This window comes from Myzus persicae, unplaced genomic scaffold (assembly GCF_001856785.1).
Source record: "Myzus persicae strain clone G006 unplaced genomic scaffold, MPER_G0061.0, whole genome shotgun sequence".
Classification (NCBI taxonomy): Eukaryota; Metazoa; Arthropoda; class Insecta; order Hemiptera; family Aphididae; genus Myzus; species Myzus persicae.
The window spans coordinates 415,243-440,897 of record NW_019103856.1 but is presented as its reverse complement, the minus strand read 5'-3'; the positions used below and the strand labels follow the sequence as shown (position 1 = coordinate 440,897).

The 25,655-nt window shown below is 30.6% G+C and overlaps 2 protein-coding genes across 7 annotated transcripts; one reads left to right on the top strand and one right to left on the bottom strand.

Moving 5' to 3' along the window:
• Nucleotides 1-3,651: 3,651 nt before the first annotated feature.
• Nucleotides 3,652-9,484, top strand: LOC111035453 (ATP-dependent RNA helicase vasa-like). Of its 5 annotated transcripts, XM_022317081.1 has the most exons (11): nt 3,652-3,935; nt 3,999-4,178; nt 4,296-4,369; nt 5,198-6,143; nt 6,206-6,430; nt 6,522-6,698; nt 7,384-7,582; nt 7,709-7,909; nt 7,983-8,155; nt 8,565-8,654; nt 8,819-9,484. In XM_022317081.1, the coding sequence occupies exons 4-11, from the start codon at nt 5,208-5,210 to the stop codon at nt 8,876-8,878; spliced, it is 2,061 nt and encodes a 686-aa protein (XP_022172773.1). In that variant the 5' UTR covers nt 3,652-3,935; nt 3,999-4,178; nt 4,296-4,369; nt 5,198-5,207; the 3' UTR covers nt 8,879-9,484. The 5 variants fall into 5 exon arrangements, with proteins under 5 accessions (XP_022172773.1, XP_022172774.1, XP_022172772.1 ...); XM_022317082.1 differs by lacking the exon at nt 3,652-3,935 and having other exon boundaries at nt 3,963-4,153; XM_022317080.1 differs by lacking the exon at nt 3,652-3,935 and having other exon boundaries at nt 3,963-4,178.
• Nucleotides 8,168-25,369, bottom strand: LOC111035455. Of its 2 annotated transcripts, XM_022317086.1 has the most exons (5): nt 25,244-25,369; nt 20,953-21,699; nt 19,030-19,992; nt 17,479-17,705; nt 8,168-8,393 (listed from the first exon to the last, which is right to left on the bottom strand). In XM_022317086.1, exons 2-4 carry the CDS (start codon nt 21,537-21,539, stop codon nt 17,513-17,515), a joined length of 1,743 nt encoding a protein of 580 aa, XP_022172778.1. In that variant the 5' UTR covers nt 21,540-21,699; nt 25,244-25,369; the 3' UTR covers nt 8,168-8,393; nt 17,479-17,512. The 2 variants fall into 2 exon arrangements, with proteins under 2 accessions (XP_022172778.1, XP_022172777.1); XM_022317085.1 differs by lacking the exon at nt 8,168-8,393 and having other exon boundaries at nt 16,196-17,705.
• Nucleotides 25,370-25,655: the final 286 nt, after the last annotated feature.

Sequence of the window (25,655 nt, the reverse complement as noted above, 5' to 3'; positions counted from 1 at the left end):
TGGTTAACGATGTTGTATCAGTTGATATCATTCATTTACTGGCATATGAACACAATTCTAAACCAAGGAAACTATTAAGATTAAGGCTATACAAAGAGATGGTGGGTATTAATATTGATTTCAATGAAATATGTCAACGCGAAAAGAGTCAGATAGGTACCTACTTGGAAACAACCAAATTACCAAGTTGATACAAGCTTAACAGAACACCAGAAAAAAGAAACACCAAATACTATATTTATAGTAATCTATTTAATGAACTTATACACACTTCGAATACCAGTACTCAGATCTATACTGATGCATCCAAAACCAAAAAGGGCATAAGACTCGCAGTAGTCCACCTTAATTCAACTTAACAGTTCAAACTTAATAATTTAAGCAGTATTTATACAGCCGAATACCTAGCACTATTTAAAGGAGCCCAATTAGCCTTAGAGATCAATAATACAAAAATAGATATATGTTCTGACTCACTCAGTAATTTAGTAAATCTGCAATCTAAAACATTACCTGAACTATTGGTTCTTTCAATTAATAACCTTCTTTTCAGATCAGACAAAAAGGGTTTCGAATTATATAGACCCTAGGTCATCGTAACATAAAGGGAAATGAGAAGGCAGATGAAGCTGCTAGAAATGCAATCAATAGTCCAGACAGAGACAGTGAGATAATTCCTTTTTCCTCACTGGTAGATATAAAAAGAAATATAAACAAATACTGTATAGATCTGCGGAACTCACATTGGCACACGACCACAAAAAATAAATTAAGAGAAATCAAGCACTCTGTTGAACTCTGGCCAAAATACACTGATCTAAACAGAAAAAATGAAGTAATTTTTAATCGACTCAGAATTGATCACACGAAACTCACACACCGACATCTTATGGCAAAGACAGATCCACCGACCACCCCTATGCCCAATATGTAATACAAACTACTCCATCAAACGTATCATCATACACTGCCCGTCTGCCCTAACTTCAATGGACAGTGATGCAATTGGTCCATTTTAAAACCTCCAAAATATAATTTTATACTTAAAAAAAAATTAAATTGCATAATAGCATATGATCTTCAATGTTAAAATGTAACACCTGTAAAGCTAATAACCTGTGTAGTTGATGCTTAACCGATAAAGAAAAAAAAATATGTATGATAATAATGTAGTTAGTAATTTTGACTAGGCACATATTTGTTGTACACTCCGTAAACATAATTATAGTTTACAATAGTGGCCTGACGAATACAGGTGTCGTTGAAAGGAAGAGAAAGAAAGTGTACTTTTTGAAATGAGCTTGAATACCTTTGAATGTATCATTTCAATTTAGTCACTTTAAACTTAAATTATAAACTATTACTCTGTATTAAAATATTTAACTCAGAGAATTATTCCAAGTGTTTAGATCGTCTAGTTAAATTACATCTGAATATGGGTTGTTCGGGGCTCTCCTATAATATAGCCCGAAGATAGGCTTACCCTCTACTTCCCCTATAACAGCCCCTCGATACGAATATCGTTCCCACGGATGCTACGTCCACCTGTAATCTTCCCGGAAATGTATACGGCCTACGGCTTGAAAGAGTGCGCTTTCTGTGTGGCTGCATTTCCGTCGAAATATATTATTATATCTGTATGTATTTATTCTCCTATATCTGCTGCGTAATTTTCTAAGTATTATTATAATATTCGATTTTGTATATTGTGTTCTTATCACTCACTGTTGTACCCGACCCCACACGAGTTACTTTATTATAATATGCCTATAATGTTTATTCAGTTGTTATCATTCTTGGGGTATTTACTCCTGACATCTGGAATGTTGATATTACAAATGATTAGGTACTTACTAAAGCCTATAAGAATTTATACTCTACTTAACATACTGCTTCCACCCCCCGAGGGTCGAAGTTAATTGTTGTATATGAATGTAATGTAAATTACATTATTATTAAGAAAGCGGGACGCCGGTCCATATAGCAGACAGCAGTAATATGTTATATTATACTTGGCTAACCCTAACACAAGGCTACCTAGTACCTTATGAGACAAGAAGAACCAGGTCTATGCTTAATTCATGGGGATGCTCTAAGCATCTAACCGTCAAAGGTCAAACGTGTCCTACTCTTCTGCCACAACTATGCAGCTACCGAAACAACAATCTTAATCTTAAATATACTTGAACTCCTACATAGGACCTGACCAAGAAAATCATTAAATTCTTAAAAACAATAAATGATAAAGTTTTATCAATTTTTTTTTCTTTCATCTTGATAATTTTGTATATGTAGACCTATTCTAACATATTTTCTACTGCAAAATTCCATACTGTTATATTTAGTTTCATGATATAAACTTATTTATTACTTCTGTAAATATTGTAAGCCAATAACTTTAGTAGTCAAGGCTCTAATAAATAAAAAAATAAAAAATGGCCAACGATAAGAGAGCCAAGAACCGCACAATAAATTAAAAATATGTAAGAGCGAAGAACAGAAATAAAAGGTTCTCAATTATCGTGAGATAAAGCAATAAAATGTGTAGAATGCAAACAATATAGCAACATAATGTCAGATTAAATTTTGCCTTCATGATGTTGATGTAGCACCTATAGTATTATATTATAGGCAGTAAATGTATTTTGATAAGACTCGAGTCGTATGATTTTATGACGCGAGCGGCGGTTTAGTCGCCCACATAAAAATATGTCTACGGTACACACTACTACATGAGTCACTAGTGTAGATTGTAAATAACTTTAAATAAACTATTAAAAAAAATTGCCAAATTAATTTCAAACCAACTGAAAAAAATTAAAAAGTAAAAAGTATATAAAAAAATATAAGTATATTGATTCGAGAGAGAAATGTCTCAGTCTACGGAGGGAAATATTCAGTACCACTAATATTCGAGAGGTGGTGGGGGCACGGGTGGAAACGTCCAAATACCAATAAATAAGGATAAAGGAACCCAGATTTACATTTACATTAAATTACATTATTTACATTATAATTGTAGTAGTAGTGTAAAAAACTAATTTTAAAACTTTTCTTTGGTAAATAATTATTGAAATGACTAATGAGGTTCGGGTAATTAGGCATTCAATCACAATGTACACGTCTTGCCCAGTTGCATTACACTAAAGTAGGTAACTGAGGGTATTTAAAAATAAATAGTTGATGTTAAAAAAAAAACAAGATTCCACAAAAATAATGATTGATAAATTATTGAAGAAATGTTATAAACTTATAAAGTTACGTCTTATAATAAAAATTATAGCAAAGAATGAAAATTAAAATGTACAAGAATTTTTTTCTTGCAATACATTTACCAAGTACCTATTCAAAGATAAAATGAATATGCTAAGGAAACCAAATATTCTCTAACCCCGGAAATATTCTCAAATATGCAACAAAAACTTTTTCTTGTAAATTGTATTGAACAAAATACAAATAGCCCACATTTTTTACGCTCATAAAACTGTGTATTATAATCATAAACCTTAAACCACAGAAATATAGTATTAGATAGCCTTAATAGTTAATATATTGAGGCTCTCTGCACATAATAGTATAAGGTCATAACTCATAGGTTATTCCTATCATGCTCATTGCGTACCTATACTTAGTAGTTATCTTAGTTCACGGTTCATGGTTATGACTACCACGGACTAATGGTTATTGTGTGATATTTATATCTTAATCCGTGGATATTAAGTAGAAAAACTACTGGGTATGGACTAAATTATACTTATATTATAATTATATTATCAATTGACTTAGATTGAGTGTATCTACAATACAGTCTGTTACTCCGTCGCACTGTTGTCCGAGTCCTATGATGAAATTAAACTTAAAAATCCGTCTCAAAATGATAATACCAGAATCACAGCGCATGCGCACAATTGGCGGTGCGCCGGTTCATCATTCCTGTATATTTAGACGCTTCTGTGATTGGATTAGATTTTTGTTATTGTTATTATTCTGTTTTTTAGGTTGTGAGTTGTAACTTGTGGCATACAGGCGCACTAGTGTTGTGCCGTTGTGGTCACTTGTGGAAATTATTGTGGAATGTGGATTATGAGCATCGACAATGGGCTTTTTTGTAACGGGTTCAGTTCAGGATAGCGTGATTTCAATTCATACTTTCGTAATTAATTATTCATACAACCTTTGTGAGTGGTGTCTGTCGTTTGACAGATTTTACTCACGCTTTTAGTTATTGCAATAATATTGGGCATTGCCCTTATTATTATAGTGTGGTGTTTTTATTACTTTGTTTTTTAATTTAGAAAAGAACTATATTGTTATCATCGTCTACGTAACAAGTGCACTTGAGCCGTTTTTGTCCATTCCATTACTATAGGTAATTGTTTGAGTAAATATTAGGTAATTAAGTACATATCAATGTTACATTAACTGCATTGTGTTCAGGTGTTTTACACACACACATTTAAAAGTTAGTGTTTTGACGTAAGTTGTTGTTGATTATTTTATGTTAATAATTAAGGGGTATTTTTGTTTTAAAAAAACATAAATTGTATCCAGGCTATGTGGGGACATTTGAGTTTTTATTTACAAATTACTTTGGTGACTGGTGTGGGCCAGTATTAAAAACAGTTATTTTCTTTTTGATTTTTATTGCTCTAATGAAAAAATGTATATGACTTCACTTTAAAAAAAAAAATTGTTTTATTATTAACTGAGTAATCTAAATATTATATTTTCATAATATCAATTCTAAAATTTTAACCAACAATTATTGAACTAAAAGTTTCTATTAAAAATGTTTTTTGATTCTTATTTTTCCATTTATTGTAAATAGGTATTTAATGGAATACACTTTTCTTTAGATAATTTGAATATGTTTTAACTTTCATTTAATTATTAAATTTAAAAATAAACCTATTAATGTACAAAAAACAACACATTTTTAGTTATTTCAGAGTTTATCTTATTATAACATCTATTTTTTTTAATAATTGAGATGATTTATTTATCTTGTTATCAATATAAAAAAAAATGTATAGGTACCTAATCAATATTTAGTATTCTCCTTCATATTCATACACAAATGTTGAAAGTTCAATAATGTTTTTGACGTTCCAATTAAAATATATTTTAATATTATATTATTAAAAGTTTTAGTCTCACATAAATTCATCTAAAAATTAAAAAAAAAATTTTCCTACAGATATCTCACAATGGAAGAAACTGTTGTCGATTCATCTGACACTAGAATCAGCCAGCCTGCTGTTGGTGAATGGAAAAATGATGAAAATATTTCCCATAATGATAACTATGAGCAGAATATAGTAGAAACACTAAATGATACCACTTTAAATGATAATTCCGTGTATGAAAATGCTGTTATAGAAACACAAGAAAATAACTGTGACTTCTCTAATAACGAAAACACACAAAATACGTGGGTTACTCAAACTGAACCAAAAAATCATTATGGTAATAAAAATAACTCTGGATATCGTAAGGGACCGGGAGGATTTAATAAATCAAACAATGGTAATAATTCTCATGAAAACTCATACAGCTATGATTCCACTTCAAATAATTTTTCAAATAATGGACATGTACGTGGCCGTGGTCGTGGTCGTGGTCGAGGTCGAGGTCGAGGTTTCATTAAAAGATTTGATGAAGAAAATGAATCATTTAGGGATGAATATGGCTCTGGTATTGATAATCATGGTGGTAACACTGCCCCGGGTCATCGAGGTCGCGGACGAGGGTTTAATCGTGGTAGAGGCGGAAGGCGTGATCAATCAGGATCAGGTGGCTGGTATGGGAATAGTGAAGATGGTCATAAAAAAAATGAAAATGATAAACCAACTATTCCAAAAGCAGCTTACATTCCTCCTGATATTGAAAATGAAGAGTCTATTGCTGGAATTGAGGCAGGGCTTAATTTTGACAAGTATAAAACTATTGAAGTAAAAGTGAGTGGAACTAACCCTCCAAAAAGTATAACATCATTTCCTAGTTCTGGTTTGCGCACTATTTTACTAGACAACTTATCTAACTGTAATTTCTCCACACCAACTCCAGTACAAAATTATGCAATACCTATTATAATTGAAGGCAGAGATTTGATGGCCAGTGCTCAGACTGGTTCTGGAAAAACTGTAAGTTAATTTAATTTAATTTTAAATACTTGACAAATGTTTAAAGTATTGATTGTTTATAGGCAGCATATGTCTTACCTATTTTACATAATTTGCTGAAGCAACCAACACAATTAGTTTATGATGAACATCATTGTGAACCGCATGTAGTTATTATTGCACCTACAAGAGAGTTAGTTTCACAAATTAGTGAATGTGTATGGAAATTTAGTAAAGGAACTGATATTAGAAATGGACTACTGTATGGAGGTACCTCTACTAATCACCAAAAATCTAAACTCCTTCAGGTAAAGTAATTTTAAATAGTTTAATTATTAAAAAATAAATCCACTCCTTCAAACTTATATATTTTTAATTATGACAAATTTCTCCACACAGAGAGGAGTTCATATATTAACTGCTACTCCAGGACGTCTGAATGATTTTGTTGAAAAAGGTATTGTGACTTTCTCATCAGTTAAGTTTTTTGTTTTGGATGAAGCAGATAGAATGTTGGATATGGGATTCAAACCTGATATAGAAAAAGTATTAACAAATTCGACTATGACTTCCTTAGTAAGTTTTCTTTGTTATTCACTACATGTGTATTGTGTATGATGCCTGATAATTTGAGCTTCCCGCTAGGCATATTTCCTGACTAAAGGATAAATGATAATTTATATACGCTATGTCTAAATGACGGAGCGTAGTCGGTGAGATTTAAAATAGCCAACCAGTATCAATAACTTACATACAGGAATAAATAAATTAAAACTATATAATATTTTGGAATAATGTATAATGATATATTTGATTTTGTGATATAAACTTGTACCTGAATAATAAAACACTTAAACTAAAAAAAAAAGTATTCATACATAGGAGATACTTTTATTACATTTCAAGCTTTTTGTCCAAGAAATACAATTTTGACTAAAAATAAGTATTATTAAATTTATATAAACATACACGATTAAATGTAATAATATTGTATGAAACTTGCTTAGATACATTTGGCTATCTGTTTGTTTATTTTTAAGCCTATATATATATTTTTTTATCAAAACAATCCAAATAACTGTCTTCAAAATCAGTGCAGTTTACATTAACAGTGTTTAAGAAGTGATAAATCCATGGGAATGTAATTTTTCATGGAGAACACTGCAGAATAAGCTATGTTTATTAACAATAAATAATACCTATTATGTACAATTTGGTGATGCGACTATGACAGAAGTTTTAATGAGTTTAATTTTTATAGGAATCAAGACAGACAGTTATGTTTTCTGCTACATTCGCAAGTGAAATACAACATATGGCCACTTCTTATTTGAAACCAGATTATATATTTGTAGCTGTTGGGGAAATAGGAGGAGCGTGTAAAGATGTTGTTCAAACAGTAATGGAAGTCACAAAGTTTAAAAAAAAAAATGCATTACTTGAAGTACTTAAAGAAATGGGTATGCTTACTAATGTTAAATGATAAATAATTTATTATAAATCAAAATATTAAAACATGTATGCAATTATTTATGTGTTTTAAGCTTATACAGTTATTATAACCAATTTTATGATTATTATTTTAGACAATTGTCAAGGTACAATAGTGTTTGTTGAAAGAAAAAAAGTTGCAGATTATACAGCTGCATATTTAAGTGAAGTGGATTTCCCTACTACAAGTATTCATGGAGCACGTGAGCAACCGGAACGAGAACAAGCATTAAGAGATTTCAAAACAAATAAAATGCAAATTTTAGTGGCCACTGCTGTTGCAGCTCGTGGATTAGGTATTTACTTTAAATGATTATTTTGATATTATAGAATATGATTGGTAATGTTTATTTTTACTTGAATTACCAGACATAAAAGGTGTGAATTATGTAGTGAACTTTGATTTACCAAAAACAATTGATGAGTATGTCCATAGGATTGGGCGTACCGGTAGATTAGGAAATGCTGGTAAAGCTATTTCATTCTTCGACCCTGAATTTGATGGTCCACTAGCTCCTGAATTAATTAGAATTCTCAAACAAGTAAGTTTCCATTAATACTAATTCTTAAAAAATCAATTAAAAATGATAAATATTTTTATTGTATTTAATTAAATTAATTATAATACCCTAATAACTATACTCTATACAGCGTTATAACACACCATGCTCTACAAAAATTGATTTTTCTGCGCATTCCTATGTGACACCCTGCCATTGATGAATTGGTCTCGATAGCAGGCTGTTGAGTGGGTATGCACAGAAATGGCGTGTTCTTTTGCTGAAAAGAGCATATATTTGCTATTAAATTGTGCTTAACTTTCACCATGGCATCATATAAAATACTTAAAACAAATTAATAATATTAAAAATTAATGATATTTATAAAATTCCAAATATAAAATAATAATAATGTATAACAATAATAATATGTTTAAACTATACATTTTAGGCAGATCAAGAAGTACCATCATTTCTAAATGATGCTGCTGAACGTATTCTAGCTTCTCCAGCTATTGACAATTTCAACGATATAAGAATGGTAACATAAAAATAAATATTAACTATCCAGTTGTCTTATTATTTTCAGAAATAAAAATACTATATTATTTGTTTGTTTTCTAATAGTCTTTTAGTCCATAAGATATATACACCAAAATAACAAAATGCTTAAATTCTGTTAATTTTAATTTTTAATTCTTTTAGAATGTTGATGTCACATCTGACCTGGTTGCTACTGAAGCAGAAGAAGAAGAACAGTGGTAGATCAATTGAGTAATTAAGGATTTAGATATACAAGAGTATAAATACAGAGCAATTCTAAAAATATGAATCGGTTAATAGTATTAAAATTCAAAAATCTAAATTTGTTATAACTTTTAAACATGGTTCGGGACTTAAAGCATTTGTTTTTTTATTTGGCTCGACTTATAATCTGGCAAAGGAGCAGAGTACTGTGGAAATGTATGTCATGTCAATATGATTTTAAATATGAAATTTCAAATAAAATAGTTTTTAAAAAATATATTTTCTACTTTGAGATAACAGACTGACATCAAACATTGACAAAAACCAAATAATTTTCTAACCTAATTTTTTCATCAATGTATTTTTGATAGAATTTTGCCTTTGAACTCTGTTACCTTTTTTTAGTAGTAATACCCAACTCGTTTTTGTTTATTTTTGCTATCTGTTATGTTTGTCACGGTTGGCCACCCCGGGCAATATGAATATATCAATGCTATAACATATGATTATTTGATTCTCGAGGCACGGTTTGCTGTATTGTTTTTATATTAATCTACAAATTTAAAACTGGAAAGACATAGTTAGTGATATTTTAAAGCTACATATTTGATTTCGGGTCTGACATTTTTTCCATGGATGTGGGCATGTTTTATATTATAAAATATTTAATTTTTAACCCTATTTATTTATAGTTTGGCTGGGAGCAGGGTAAAATTTTTAGTTTGATTTTATTGCCTATTTAAATGTTTTAAAATGAGTGCTTATAATGAAGTTTGTAATCTTTTATTTTCATAATTTTAGTTATCAGTTCCGAACCCTGGTTACAAAATATAACAACAATATTATGTACTAATAATGCTCTTAGTTGACATTTTAGTTTATACTATTTAGACACATTTAAAAGTAGTGAATAATTTTTTAACTGGTTGAGATGTCATCATTTTTAGCAGAATCTCATTAATAATAGTTCAAAAAAAAGTTAAGATTCTTTAAGATATTGACTGATGCTCATTAAAAAAACTTAATTTAATATTTTTATAAAAACCAATTTGCAGTAGTTCTGTTTAATAAATAAATAAATTAAACATTCTACAATTTATTGTAGACTGACAGTTTAAAAATGTATTAAGTATCATCTATTTTATTGAAATATGCTTTTTTTCTGCTGAAAGAGCTAATTGTTTTTGTTACGAATCTTACAAATTTTATTTCATGGGACCAACTAATATTCCTTATGTTTTTATGTATCTACTAGAATTATTTGAAACTCAACCACATAAAAATACACATATTTAATTTCAATGTCAAAATTATACAACTATTTTCAGTATATGATTTAATAGATTAAAATATACATTTAACTTGACATTTTTTTAAATACTCAGACCAAACTAAGTATGTATTTAGATTTTTATAATTCTATTTTATGTTATTTTATTACTGACACTAAATAATTGTGATTTATTTTTGTATTGATAACTGTAAAACTAATTGTGTAATATTTATTTTAATATTTTATTATCAAATGCTGAAAGCCATCGTCTACAAATAATTCATATACAAATGTATTGCTGATACTAATTGTTTGTTACAAATTCATATTAGTCAATTAATTTAAGTACAAATTTGAATTAACCACAACCCTTAAACTTATTATAGATAAGTAAGAAATTGAAAGACAAATACACACTCTCTAGAGTTAACAGAAATGATTCTTTGCCATAGGTTCATATTTACTTAATACTTATTAATACTGATTTATTAATGTTAGGTAATTTCTAATTAGTAATGGTTTTATTTATTTTATTATACTAACTAAGTACTAAATATTATTTTAAACTAGTTGTGATAATAGTGTGGATACTAATTAGTAATTACTACTTAATGTTGGAATGGAGTATTTTGATACCATTAGGCCATTAATTCTATAAAATGTTAAAAGTTGACTACCATTTTACAATTGAGGGAGAGTTTCTTGAAATTGGAATTGATTAATTAATAATTATAACTGTAATTATCGAAGACGACAAGTATTATGTGTAATAGCATTTTGCTTTGGTTAAATTCTTCAGTAGTTCCTTGTATGTAACCCAGTAGTGTAAGTCTTAATGTCTGGGTTTAATTTATTTTTCAAATATTTTATTTTGTAGTGTGCCATTTCATTGGAAACCTAATCACATTCATAATTTGTAGTTGTATTTTTCATATTATAATTGGTTATGAAGAAAAAAATATTATTATTTAGGGGCTTGAGTAATTTTTATGAGGCCATAACTCTTCACTAATACTCACATGAATGATGAGTACATGACTATACAGTTCTTAGATCTAGACTTACTAGTGCTATTAGAAAATGATATAAGTTTTTTTAGTTTATGATAGATTATGTTAACTAATAATATTTAGATTTAAATGTATCTATTGAAATTAATTTGATTGGAATCATTAAGTCCTTAAAATAAAAACCGAAATTAAAATAACAATTACTGTATTGCAGCGCCTGGTCCATTATAAAAATAAGATTTTTGATTTGTAATAATATTTAACATATATTATCAAGACTTAGTTTTATCATCATAACTTATGTATTTTATTTTTTACAGAGTAATAATTAAAAGTGTATTTTCACATATTGCAATACAAATTAAAAATACTTCTTTAATTTATAGATAGTTTTTTTCTAAATTATTAATGTAGTTATTTATTAATATCTAAAATTATAAAAAGTTATAAAAGGCATAATAATTGATAATCATAATTCATATTATATATTTTATACAATGTTGAAGTTTTCATTTGGTGTTCTATTTTTTAAAAATTGAAGCAATATTTATTTTATGTATTGTTATTAATTATTATAAGTATCTACTTATCTTTAAAAAAATAATTATTATGTTATAATATGTTGCTTAATGCTTTATAACTGTGGTAATCGCAAAACATATTCCAAACATATTTACAGTTTAGTATTGTTTAATTATTAATACATTTACAATTTATTTATGTGATTGCAATTTATATATTTATATACAGCTAATAACTGACATTTAAAATTGTTAAGAATAAACTTATACTTATTTTATTAAAGTTTTAATATTTATTTTGTTCTTTGTTTTAATTTCAAAGTCACTGGTAACTTAATATCAATTAAGTAAGTATGAACTATATTATATTAAAATAATTTACTTACGAAGAATGTTATTTTTAATAATACCTATGAGTTTGGTGGGTACCTTCAACTTATGTGACTTGAAACTATCTGATTTCTTTTTAATCAAATTGAATCAATATAATTATCAATTATTATATTTCAGAGATTTAAAAATAGGTTGAACTGTTATTGAGAATCTTTGCTTGTTTGTGATACTAATTATTCTCTTAAATTAGGTGATTTATCTTACAAGTTACAACATTGAAAACAAAAATATAAAGGTGAGTACTCGGGTACCGCTCTGGCTCTGCTGTATATTAGATGTCAAATAATGTGTTAAATTTTTAATTGAAGTATTTAAAATATTTTTTAAGAAAAATAATTCTGAGCGAAGACTAAGTACCTATATTTAATGATATTATTGCTATTATTTTATTATTAGTAATCCAGTGGGTTGAATTAAGTTTTGCCAAAAACATAGAATTTGAAAATGTCATTGTGTGTATTAAATATAATAATGGTATTTAAAAGTTTCAAATATCTAAATATCCACTAATAATATTTTTAAATTGCAATTAAAATTATTATTCTTCATTTAAATATCTAATTTTGTTTAAATCTGTGTTAATACTCGTATATGTTTTTAATTTTTTAGTTACAGTATGAACTAATTATGAGAAATCTTGTTATTTTCAATTTTAAGGTAAAATAATTGAATATTATTATAGTATTATTATTTTTTTTTTTTACAAGTTGATTATCAAATTTTCGCGATTTTGATGAATTGTATCAATGTTTAAACTTAAAATGTTTATAAAAAAATTTTAGCCAGGCATCTATAATGTATTTTAGTTGTTGTTATAAATAATGTACATATAAAGAACCTTGAATTCGATTTTCAAGCTTTTCTTTTTTCCTATATTTAAAGAAAAAAAATTTGAAATGTTTTTAATAGGTTGCTAAGAAAACTTCGAAATATTTTTAATTTTGTTATGTTCAGAAAAAATGACATTTTATCATGAAATAAAATAAATATTTGGTAATAATTACAAGTATCCACAGACCACAGTTATTGATTTTGAAATGATACATAATGACAAACAAATAAATACAATTGTTGATTATTTTGTATGACTTGCTTGAAAACTTTGACCAGCTATCCCTGTAAGCCTTAAGGTAATCTATAGAGGACCCATAAATCATAATTAATTATTTGTTAAAAATCAAATCATTATTGAGAGTAATTTTTTTTTTATTATGTTTTTACTTCTGATTTCTGATCGTTGATTGTTCGTTTTTGAAGTATAATCTGGAGATTACTTATAGACATATTATACAATTAAATTAACATTTAAATTCGATTTAATTTGTTTGTTTCTTAAAATGTAGGCTCTTGCCGATCCCGTCCTAATTTTTATTCTTTTTTTTAACTCTGTGTAGTCGAATCAATTATTTTAATAGCAATAATATCATAAAATATATACTTTATAATGTAGGCAGACAGATCGCATTCGCTCAGAATCGTTTTTGCTCGATGATTTTTTCATTTGAATTCAAAGGTAATACATAAATTACAGACTACAGTGACGCACTCGAAACCTACTTACAATACAGCAGAGCGGTAGTACCCATTGGCTCACTTAAAAAAAATATATTTATTAGAAAAAGTAATAATAGTATAAACGGTACATCATAGGCCTGACTAGATTCTATCCTCAGCTGCATAGCTATTAACAGGCACTACCATCGAAAATACATTTTAACTAAAACTGCAGCCGCTGACCACCGAAACTATAGAAAAAGTAGTAACCGTCTATGCGACCCTGGTACCCCGAGCCTATCTTCCGATCGTATAACGCATTATAAGTAAGTCAGCGATTTTACCATCCCAATCAACGCAGACGAATAAAAAACAATTATTATTATTATTGTTTGTGACGTTAATTGTTGAATATTTGATGATAGCATGCCTCCGCGGTGTCACTAATGTAGGTACCGACGTACCTAACCTAAACATGTCTATAGACTACGATTCGAATAAGTATTAACTACTTACAATCGATCGATTATGATTAATAAGAATAAAGAAATAATACATAATATGAATATACGATAACACTACTACACTACCACGACAGTAGTTCGAATAATTAGGCGTAATATTATAAATTATAATGGTGTATAATTCAGAGCGTAGCGAAGTATTGGTTTTACAATGATGTGTATTATTCTCATAATTTTAACTTCAAATGCTTGTAAAAATAAAATCGTGGCAATATTAATTATTTAATATTTTTAAATAGATAGGTGTAATAATAACATATGAAGAACCGTATGCTTACATAGAACCTTTTTTTAAATTTTCATTTAACGCACTACTTTAATGAACCAAAAAAGCCCTACATTCAAGGCCATATTTTTTTAAAGCTTCTCTCCCCAATGAAATATTTAGGTATATATATTTTTTAAAAGTCTGAATTATCTATTTAAAATCAATAATCTATATTCCACAGTATTTTCAGCAGCTTTAAAGTTTAAATTTAATTCCAGTAACATTATTCATGGATTACACCACCTAGCTACAAGGCAACAAATAATACAATAGTATCTAGAATTATGCGAACCGTTTACTGTCACTCGTCGACTGTCTTTAGTCTTTCTAGTACCTATAGATCAGCGGTTCCCAACCTTTTTCATTCTACGCCCCCTTGTAAATTTACTGAAATCTCATTACCCCCCTTAAATTAGAGTTTAGGCGAATTTTTTTCTGTTGAGATCTACAAATAAAACATACAAATTAACTATTTATTATACAATACACAGCTATTTACTTTTATTATTTTCATCATTTTAAAAATGTGTTATAAATCAACTAACCAAGTAATAATATTAAGTATAAGAAAAAAAAATTGAATATAAAAACAAAAATATTAACATAAAGTATAAATAATTTCTCGGTCTATCGACTTTATCGTTATACCTAATATATAATTGTTATCGATGCCCGATAATCTGAAAACTAATATAGTGATTTCAATTTTATACATTGTAAAATAACATAATTCTTTTCGTAATTCCATCATCACTATATTCCCCCAGAGCAGACTCTACCCCCCCCCCCGACTGGGAACCGCTGCTATAGGTTTTTCAGAAGTCGAGAAATCAATTCGACAATACCTACATGTTATTAATAAAATAAAGATACTACCAAATTTGGTCGAACATATATTTATTAGTAAATAGTAACTATAATAATATATAAAAGACATTAAAAAAAAAAAAAATAAAAGTTGAAATCCACCTAGCTCAAAACTCGGTTGACCGGCGTCTTTTGAAAATTGAATGGACACCTTAGGCTGCCATCCGTAGATACGCCTATGAGGCTATACAATACCCTAATACTTACATTTTTAGTGATACCTCTAATAATAACTCAGGTTATTCAGACGATTATGTTATGTGTCTATGTCACAAACATCATAGTAAATATTTTACAATTCATTCATAGATTATAATTATGTGTGTGTAATGATTTTTTTTTAAAAGAATTCAAAACAGTTTTTTCAAATTTATTTATGCTGCTAAAAATTGTTGACAATTGTAGTTACACTTTCAGTATTAAACTGCTCACCCAAAGAATTCTTAACTTAAACTAATAGTAAAAACACGATTAAGAAACATTGTGAGTGAAAACCGATTGGAAGATTTCCTGACATTGGCCGTGAATTAGACATAATAGTAATAAATATAGATACTGTTATTGGTAAATTTGCTTAAAAAATGATTGTCTTAATTAAAGCTCTGAACTATTAAACGAGCAACACATTTAATACTTTGATAGTTTGATCTAAACATTTATAAAACTATAATTTAATAGCTGTTATAGTATCATAACATTATCTTATTGTGATCAAATTATATATTTACTATTGTCCTTTGAAATAATACCTCTGATTAGTAATTCGATTTAGGGGTTGATATAGACTCAATAGAGGCTTCCCCCACGAGTGTTCTCTTGCAATTTTTAGGGGTAAGTGGTGCGTATTACATAATATTTTACTTTGTGCTCAAAAAAAAAAATATATCAGTAAGGTATAGCAAATCAAATTTATTTTTTACCTGTTAAATACCTTGCTTATATACAGGAAGTCATAAAAATAAGAAAACAACATTAAGACTAACTGTTAATATTATTTTCTTTGTTTTATTTCGGTAGTTCAGTGCAATACACAGTGCATAATATATTATTTATTATAATTATGTCGAAGAAACAGTTATAATATGAATTAAAGATTCAAATAAGAACAATAAAACAGGATATATACATAAATGTACCTGTACTAATTTATAAGTTCCGTGAGCTGGAACTATGTAAAATTATGGTAAAACATTATGATAAATATTACGGGATCATTATTGTTTCATGGTCATTGTTAATGAAAATTAAAATCATGAACGGATGAACATTTTGTAGATCAGCAAAAATTTTATAATTTTAAAACGTTTAAAATAACCAAAGATTATACATTAAGTCAATACAACAGAGGTATTATGTTAAAATAATAAATATATATATACATTATACATATTACATACACATATTGTATAAAAATACATGTATATTTTTACCTACATAATATTATATTCATGCGCAAATGTTTAGGAATACCGACTAATTAATATCAATAAAATTAGTTTACTAATAATCTGTACAACTAAAACTAATATATTATTTATTATTATAAATAAGTAGGAGTACCTACATTAAAATATTGTAATCTGTAGTAGGCATCGGTTCGAGTAGATTTTATTTATGCGATCTGCTTAATAATTAGGATTTACTTACCTATTACTGTGAATTGTTGTGTTATTCACTTGAATTCGGGGGACTGATTAGTGCTGTTTTATTAATTTTACTTACTGAATTGTAAGAGTATATATTCTATAGCAGGGGTGGCCAACGATAACTTAGTCACGAGCCGCGCGATATAATGAACAATAATATGAGCAGAAAATGGAATTATATACCTATAACTATTATCTTAGTAAAAATGTTAAGACGTGAGCCGTGGTTTGGCCACCCCTGCCCCATAGTTATTCAGCCATATACCTATAGTTTTATATGAATGTATTAATGCATTTTACTTTACCATACTGGCTACTGCAGACTAAGAAGACTGCGTTTAAAAATATATAGGTTATACTGAAGCTTAAATTACTACACAAATTGTTTTGATTTAAAATAAAGTTTTGTTTCTTCTTCTATGTTTTTAACTATGATTTATTTAGAATTTACGTTAGGAAAATTATCCGGACCCCTCTGATGAAAAATTCCTTAATACGCAACTGCTCAAGTATATCGATAGGTATAGAATCACATTTTGATTTAACACATTGTTCGATGTAAATAGTTATTATGCTCGCGAATCGTTATTTTATATAAAATCCAATATTTCAAATATATTACCTAAAATATCTTATACATTTTTTATTAACACCTTTCATTTTGGTATTTTTGAAGTATTTGCATTTGGAGTGATCTTGGTATTGTTTTGAACGCTAGTCGAATTACCGGTCGTAGCAATATCTATGCTCACGGAGGGCGTGGGCGATACTTCGTCCTGAGTCGATACTTCTGTCCAACTTGTCATGAACTGATGAGTGTTGATGTTGTTTTTTATACTCTCGTAGTAACTGAAAAACAATCGTTGTTTCACAATAAAAAACAAAATTATTTATCTCTAAAAAAATGTTCAAACGGAACCGTCTATTTTAATATCCATTGAATCTCTAATTATGTAACAACCGAATATGTGTAATAGCTAATAATTGTATAAAAGTAGCAAGGTATTAAGTGGGCATATGGGTTGGATCTAAAATCACTAGATGAGCTATTATTTATGTTTGTTCCATTTGGCATTTACCTATAATACCTAACCTACATAATTTACCAAGTGATTCGTTTAAAGTAAAATACTGATTATTATATTATTTATACCATCATTTATAGGTACCTACTAGCTGTATTACCCAGAGCTGTTCAGGGATAAATAAAAATGACTACCATAATTATGACTGTAAGTTTCTCGGTTCATTCCTGCGCTAAACAGTTTTTAGCTTTTTGCTATGTTTTAGAGTAAGGAAACAACACAATATGCGGGTATAGCGTCCTCTTAACAATCGAATAAGGGGAACCGCTCTGCTGTTAAATAGGGGTCAAAAGTACTTCATTAGCTGTTATTGAGAAGGTTACTGTAATGTATGTGTTCAACTTGAATTCAATGATAAATCATTGCATACGAAAAATGATTTTGAGCGAATGTGGCTACAACAGTCTTTCTTTTTGGTATAGTTGTTCTTTGATATTGCTTTTAAAGTAATTTATTACTCTATAATTATATTTATATTGTTTATTACTCTCATGAACTTTAGAGACAATATGTAGCTTCACCGTGGAATGGTGTGAATAAATACGTGGTCTAAATAGTTGAAAGTATAAATATTTATAATTATATATTATATATAAATGTTTTGAAAATGTAATTATGAATATAAAATATAATAATACACTTAAAAGTTTCAAGTATCATCAGTATAAATAGCTCAAAAGAGTAAAAATATAAAAATGATACCATGCTTAAAGAATGCTGATATAAATTTTTGGTGAAAATTTCAGGGATTTATCTATGAGGTTATTAGTTTTAGAATTATAACAGAATAAGAAAATCGATTTTGTTGAACAATGAACAATGGTTTCAAATAAAGATTCTCGTTTTCCTCTAATTTTTTTTTTTTGTTTTTTCCAATTGCTAAGAAGATTACTTGGGATTTTTTATTTTGACCTCCCAAAAATAACGACTAGATTCACTTTCTGAAATGAAAACATTTTTCTCCTAGATTGCTCCACTCAAAACATAAAAATATGCTATTAAAATCAAAAGTATGTTTTTAAACTAAAAAAATGTCTAAATATGCATGAAAGTTGTTGTTCTAACTATTATATTATTATAAAACATACCCGTTGGACGGTGGTTTGTTCTGTGTTTGTTGTTGTTGACCGTACCGAGTGGATGACTGTTGATGCTGCTGTTGTGGAGACCGATACTGCTGTTCGTACCTCATGGATGACGGCGGCATTGGCTGTTGCTGTTCGATTCGCGTGTGCATCGGCATGTACTCTTCGTACCGCATAGGCTTTTGGGGCGGTTCGTACCGCATGTTCTGCTGCACCATCGGCTTGCTGCGCTCGTCGTACCGCATCGTTATTGGCTGCTGATCGTGGTACGGTTTCGGATCGACGTCGATGATGGTGAACCTCGGTGGCGGAGCGAGTGGTGGTGAGCCGTTCTGCTGCCGATCTCCCCTTACATCGATCACTCCAGAATGGACGACAGCCACTTCCGGGTACTTGTCGTTGTTGTATAAGTTGTTGTCTCGGCCACCGCCTCCGCCGCCACTTCTGTAGGGCTTTTGCAACGGCACTTCCACTAGATCCTTATCCCACGATGAGCCCCTGTTGTCCCACGACGAACCCCTGTTGTCCCACGAGTTGCCGCCGTCCCCTCCGAGTGGCTCTCTGTCCCACGAGCCACCACCCCTGTTGAGCGGTTCCCTGTCCCACGAGCCACCACCCCTGTTGAGCGGTTCCCTGTCCCACGAGAACGACGGTGAACCTCTGTTGTTGTTGCTGAACGACGCACGGTCTTTGTCCCACGATGACGAGGACCAGCTCTTGTAGAATGGTTCGGCCCACGACGCGAACTTGGACGTTAGCTCGTTGGGCCGGTAATACGAGTCGCGGAACTCGGCCGGTTCGTCATATCTGCTGTTGTATAAGGCCGTCGACTTGGTCGTGACCGACGTGACGCCGTTGCCACCGACACTGACTCCACCGCCCCCCTGGCCACCTCCACCACCGCGGTTGTAGGCGTTTTCGTAGGACGTCAATCGGCTGCGTTGCAAGCCATCAGCCGGCGATTTCCTACGAATAAAACGTAGGTATAGTGTCAACGGACAAAGACAATATTTTTAAAATATAATATGTATATCTATCTTACACGTTTGTAATAATTATTAAGAAGACAATTTTCGCTCGCATAGATATGCCACTCTGATCTATGTACATTGGCGAGTAATCTTGTGCTCGAGTAAAAGTATTTGAATAAAAGTATTCAATTACATTTTAAAGCACTCAGAATACGTATTTTAAATATGTATATACTTTTATACTCTTTAGCTTCTGTATTTTAAATATTTTTCATTTCAGTCACGTTAAAATTGTTAGATAAAAAAAAGACGGTTATTGTATAACGCATTTGAGTCAGAAAATATAATTTGTATTTTTAAATAAATATAAAATATTACAAATTCCCCAAAAGTTTAACTTTTATTTATATCTTTCAAATATGGTATAATATGGATTTAGTAATTTACAGATAGTCCTGAAAAATATTATTACGTTTATCTGAGTGGATTTCCAAGAATTAGTAAGAATGATAGATTTTCACAAACTATTATTAGCATATTTCTGAACCATTTCGTAAAGGTCTCCACGCACTGCAGCGGTGGCGGTGACGTTAAAATGAGTTCGCACACAATTCACCGGCACCGCCAAGACAAAATAATTTTACCGCCACCGCTGCAGTGTGTGTGTGTGGACCTTAATGCACACATTGTTGAATGTTGATTGGTATAAATATAGTACGTACGTTTATGACTGCATTACGGTAATTTTTGGTGGCCTCTAATTATTTCGGGGCTGCAGTATAAGTATATACCCCCCCCTCCCTCCCAAAGTAGGGTTCTGCCGGCGAGTAGGTACTCAAAAACCTATTATACGTCCATTGTTAAACCCATCTTTGAATATTTTTAAAAAGTATCTCTTACAACAAGACTGCAGCATACAAGTGGGTATGCAATAATATAGTGTGTGGGTACGTACCTGCTTGAGTCCTGCAGTTGTCGGAAATCTGCGGAAAATGGGCCAGGACCGAGAGCGAACGGATCGGCCGAATAAGGGTTCGATGGCGGAGGGTAACCGGCCGGCGGTCGGATCACGTCCGGCAGCGTCGCGTAATAGATGATCCTCTTGGACGTCCTCTGCAAGGCCGCCGGCTGTTGGCGCGAGTGCTGGTAAAAGCTGCTGTCCCGCTGCTGATGGTAGTACGCTGCACCGGCCGTCGCTGCTGGCGGCTGGGGCGACGGGAGCTCTTCGACGCGCGAGTACACGCTGATCTCGGGCCGGGGCCTCTGCCGTTCCGCCCAGCCGTTGGACGTGACGAACTTGTGGTTCCGCGGGTTCCGCACTTCCACTTCGGCCGATCTGAGGTACCGGTCGCACGGTGACGTGCCGTTGTTGACGTCACCGCCGTCGGACACTGAGGCGGACTGCAGCGACTGGTTGTCGTCGTCGTTGGTCCTCGCTTCGGGCGCTGGCGCCGCCGTTTTTGTCTGCACGACGTCCGCCGTGCCGATCGGTCGCAGCGACCAGACGACGGACAACAGGGCCACCAACAGTACCTCCTTCATCCTGCCGCGGATACCGCGGTAATCACAGCGACGTTTTATAAGCCGAATTTCGGTACGTGGGTACCTTTGGTAATACCTAGCTGGTTAGGTATGTGTTTTTATCACTGGCTGCTTGAAATGTATATATATTTTTTTACTAGTGCACTGTTCTCCGTCGAATCTGTAGGGAATTATCAAACGAATATGACATTAATATTTTTTGTGTAAATAGGTCACATCGTCGTCGAGGTCGAGTTACAAATTATTATTAGGTACAGTTATTGTTATAGTTTTGTATTTGCATTTTATGTTAAATTCGCCACGAAATATTCGATGGGCTACTTATACAATAATTGGTTTATAGATTGCTGCAGTGAACGGATTTTCTGCTACAATATCATAGATTCATAGGTAATAATGAACTTTAATTTAAACAATATATTAATACGTATTTACTATTTATATTGTTCTCGATTATCCTCTATCATTATTATGTGGGTCGGGGGACTTATTATCCTCAAAAAGATTGCCTATACATTTGGGCCTGTGTATATAATATAATATAAATACCTGCCTAATATATTATACAATTATACGCGCGAATATAGTATATAATATTATAAGGTAATGGTGTGTATAAGTATCATCGCATAATATTTTATTGTTATGCTGAGGAATTGCACAACTATATAGACGCTGAACATTCGAATCGCGTATATATAATAAATAGATACTCCTGATTAGGTATATATATTTATGTATTATATTGAATCCAAAACTAGGTCATTATCGTCATCGGCGAGTACACGGATGAATTATTGTAATACAATAATAATATTAATAATTATAATAATAGCAGGTTGTATTCTGCAGTACACGTAGACCGTAGGTACAAGTTTATGGTTCGCACACCGAGGTCTGCTGCTAATATAGTGAGGCGCGTCATGGTACACGACCCACCCGGGCGATCGAACCCGGCAGTCGTCGTTTCTTTATTCGGAGGAATCACGGTTTGGTGAACCCTCATCCTCCGCGCCCTTTATAACGCAGACTGGAAAATCGCGGTTTGCCTCGTGGAAAATTGGTTTTTGCTGTTCTAATTAGCGATTTTGTGCGACGGATTGTCGAAAAAACGCAGATTTTTTCCCTCCGGTGAATATAATCGGTATGAAACGATTTTACTCGGGGACGGCAAACAAAAAACAACAATCGAATAATTTTCTAAAACTTTTTTTTGACGAAGACTAATATAATTCGCTGTCGAATTAATAATGTTAAACAAAATTTGTTCATGCTACATACAGTGACTGAATTTTTTTAACACGACTTGTATTTTTTTAGTAGGTACTTTTACAAGATATACATAATATTACCAATATGGCAACATTTTATTACGTGTGCTGTCCATGTGTATACTAATTTTAAATCGATTGTAAATGTGCCCAGTTAATTTATTTTTAGTGCCTTAAATCTTAATACATATGACTATTTGTCTTAGCCAAGATTCCAAATCAATCGATATTTGTTGATTTAAATGGCTTGCAAGTGCTTAATTCGCTTATATGGAATACAACAAAAATGCGTTTTCTGGTAGGTACCTTAATATATTATATTATTATAATTTATGTACAGATGTTATATGATTAAAATCGTCATGACCCGTAAAGTGTTAATGATCCAACAGTCCAACGTATATACAATACGTGTAATCCGTTTTATGAGCGTTATTAACGCATGATGCATAATACAAAATGAAAGACAAAGAAAATTATAGAATCATAAATTAGGCACCTATATAGTATATATATATTTATTTCTTCCGCGGATGATCCATACCTGATAGTGTCACTCCAAATAAATAATTAGACCGTTCATATTATACGATACTTAATCAGAATCTAACGTACGAAATCTCAAACAAACACTAGGTGAAACTATTTACTTGTATGAAACTATGTAAGAATATTATGCAAAAGCAATGTAATAGGCAATAGCTTCACCTACTAGGTATACCAGAAGAATAAGTGATAATATATACACTATACACATATACCTTGTTATAGCTAAACAATACATTATGTTAAATAAATAATATTATACACTTATTTAATTATTTTCGAGCTGTGTAAACTAGTTGTTCCTAAGCCGTACTGTATTTGTAGGTCTATAGATCTAAGTCATATATATCATGCCGGTATAATTAATAAATAATTATAAACACTTGTCTAATACTTATAAAAGTAACTTTATAATTTAAATTATACCTAATACCAATAATACCATATTGTCTATATTGATATTGACTTAACTATATATTTTTTTCGTCATTGTAAATTAAAGGTAAGTGGTACCTAGTAAAAATTTAATATTTAAGCTGCGTCTTTTTTGAACTAGCTACATAAATATAATTCGGTCAGAAATATTTTTTTGGGGGGAATGGTTTAGATAATAAGATATATGACAAGACCAGGAAACAATAATTTTCATTATCCCTCAAAAATGTTTTCTTTTTTTTGAGTTGAATTATATTAAAATATGTAAAATCTCATCAATAGTCAATAAACAATACATAGATATTACAGGCTACATAATATTTATTTATTTGCTTGAAAAAATCTTTTTTAAATTATAATATAGATATAAAATATGAATTATGTAAAATGTAATGTACCTAAGTAATAATAAATATAATTCGAACATCAATTTAGTGAAAAATGTATTAAATTATTGTTAAGAACTAAATACCTTAGTCATGTATTCTACATAGCCACATAGATACCTATTCATTAATTGATATTTCATACAAATTATTGGGCCTAATTATATACTTAAGTGATATTTTTAATAGTTTCTGTTGCAAGACTAAATTTACAACGAAAATGGTAATTGTGAGGCGAATTTACATTTTCCCGTACATATCGTAATTATTAATTATACATATTATTGTGTTTCGAATTTTTCAAAAGTTTGTGCAAGACCTGACCTGACTGAGTAAATACCAAGTATATATTATTGTTATATTAGGTTTATGCCGTACATATACCTACCTACTTATAACATACATCGAAAATTACAGGCCTCTGAACCTAGCCATACGCATATTTCTTCTGCGGCAAGACGAGTTATGTAATTATTAAGAACATTTCAAAGAATGACTAGCTCGCAGAAACAAATACTACAGTAAGAGGAGTTCACACAGTTGAAAAAACTCGCGTATGTAATGCATTGCAGCAGCGCGGGTAAAGGTAAACCTAGTTAATTAATACTTAATTTTATACATTATGCGGTTTCGTGGGAAATCTGAAATTCTGGACAGCAGCTTTGAGCTAGATTAACAATCCTTAATATTTCAACGGTTAAAATACTGTGTGTACTGTGTATACTGTAAAAAACTCGAATAAAGGAATGTAAATATTGACGTAGGTACATATATTCTGTACACCTTAAAATAAAACATATTTTGATCAAATATAACTAAAAAAAACCAGATTTATTAATTTTTAACTCATTTCTTATTTTCTTCTAAACGTCCCGCAAAAAAATAACACCCTATAGTAACTTTCACACACGGTTCAAACATGCAGGGGTTAAATATAGTATTAAAATATAGTATAAAATAAATAAATACATGGTTAGTTTAGTATAATGTATAAATAGTATATTATAATACCAAAATAACGTTAAAAATCCATAGCGTAGTGTAGCTTTCATATTGTTATACTCACATAAATAGTAGGTTCAGTACGAATGGATTGTACACGTTCGACAACTGCGGTGCGGCAAACACTGCGCGCGATATAAGATATTTCGCGGACGAAGGCTAATACCTCTTAGCCTCTATTGTAAATACTGTAAATACCACCACCGTTAATTGTCTTGCAGCGATGAGAACGATACTACAGTTGTAGTTCACTGTATTATATATACCTACAGAGTGAATCACCAAGCATGTTCATCCCCATTTTTCTTTTAATAATGAGTTTGTTGAAATTCTGCAATTTTTTTTGGAATTTGCATGTATACTTAAATACCATAATTTCAAGTAGGTACTAAGGTTTTTTTCATAATAGGTAACAATTTACAGAAAAAAAGGTTATTTCACATTTGGAAAAATAAATGTATACATATTGCCACAGG

Excerpts from the sequence above, each read along its gene's own strand:
- LOC111035455 (XM_022317086.1), bottom strand. The coding sequence starts at position 21,539 with ATGAAGGAGGTACTGTTGGTGGCCCTGTTGTCCGTCGTCTGGTCGCTG. Across the intron at positions 19,993-20,952 it reads CAACTGCAGGACTCAAGCAG|GAAATCGCCGGCTGATGGCT; the intron begins GTACGTACCCAC and ends TTTTATTCGTAG. Across the intron at positions 17,706-19,029 it reads AACAAACCACCGTCCAACGG|TTACTACGAGAGTATAAAAA; the intron begins GTATGTTTTATA and ends ATTGTTTTTCAG.
- LOC111035453 (XM_022317081.1), top strand. The coding sequence starts at position 5,208 with ATGGAAGAAACTGTTGTCGATTCATCTGACACTAGAATCAGCCAGCCT. Across the intron at positions 6,144-6,205 it reads AGACTGGTTCTGGAAAAACT|GCAGCATATGTCTTACCTAT; the intron begins GTAAGTTAATTT and ends GATTGTTTATAG. Across the intron at positions 8,156-8,564 it reads TAATTAGAATTCTCAAACAA|GCAGATCAAGAAGTACCATC; the intron begins GTAAGTTTCCAT and ends TATACATTTTAG.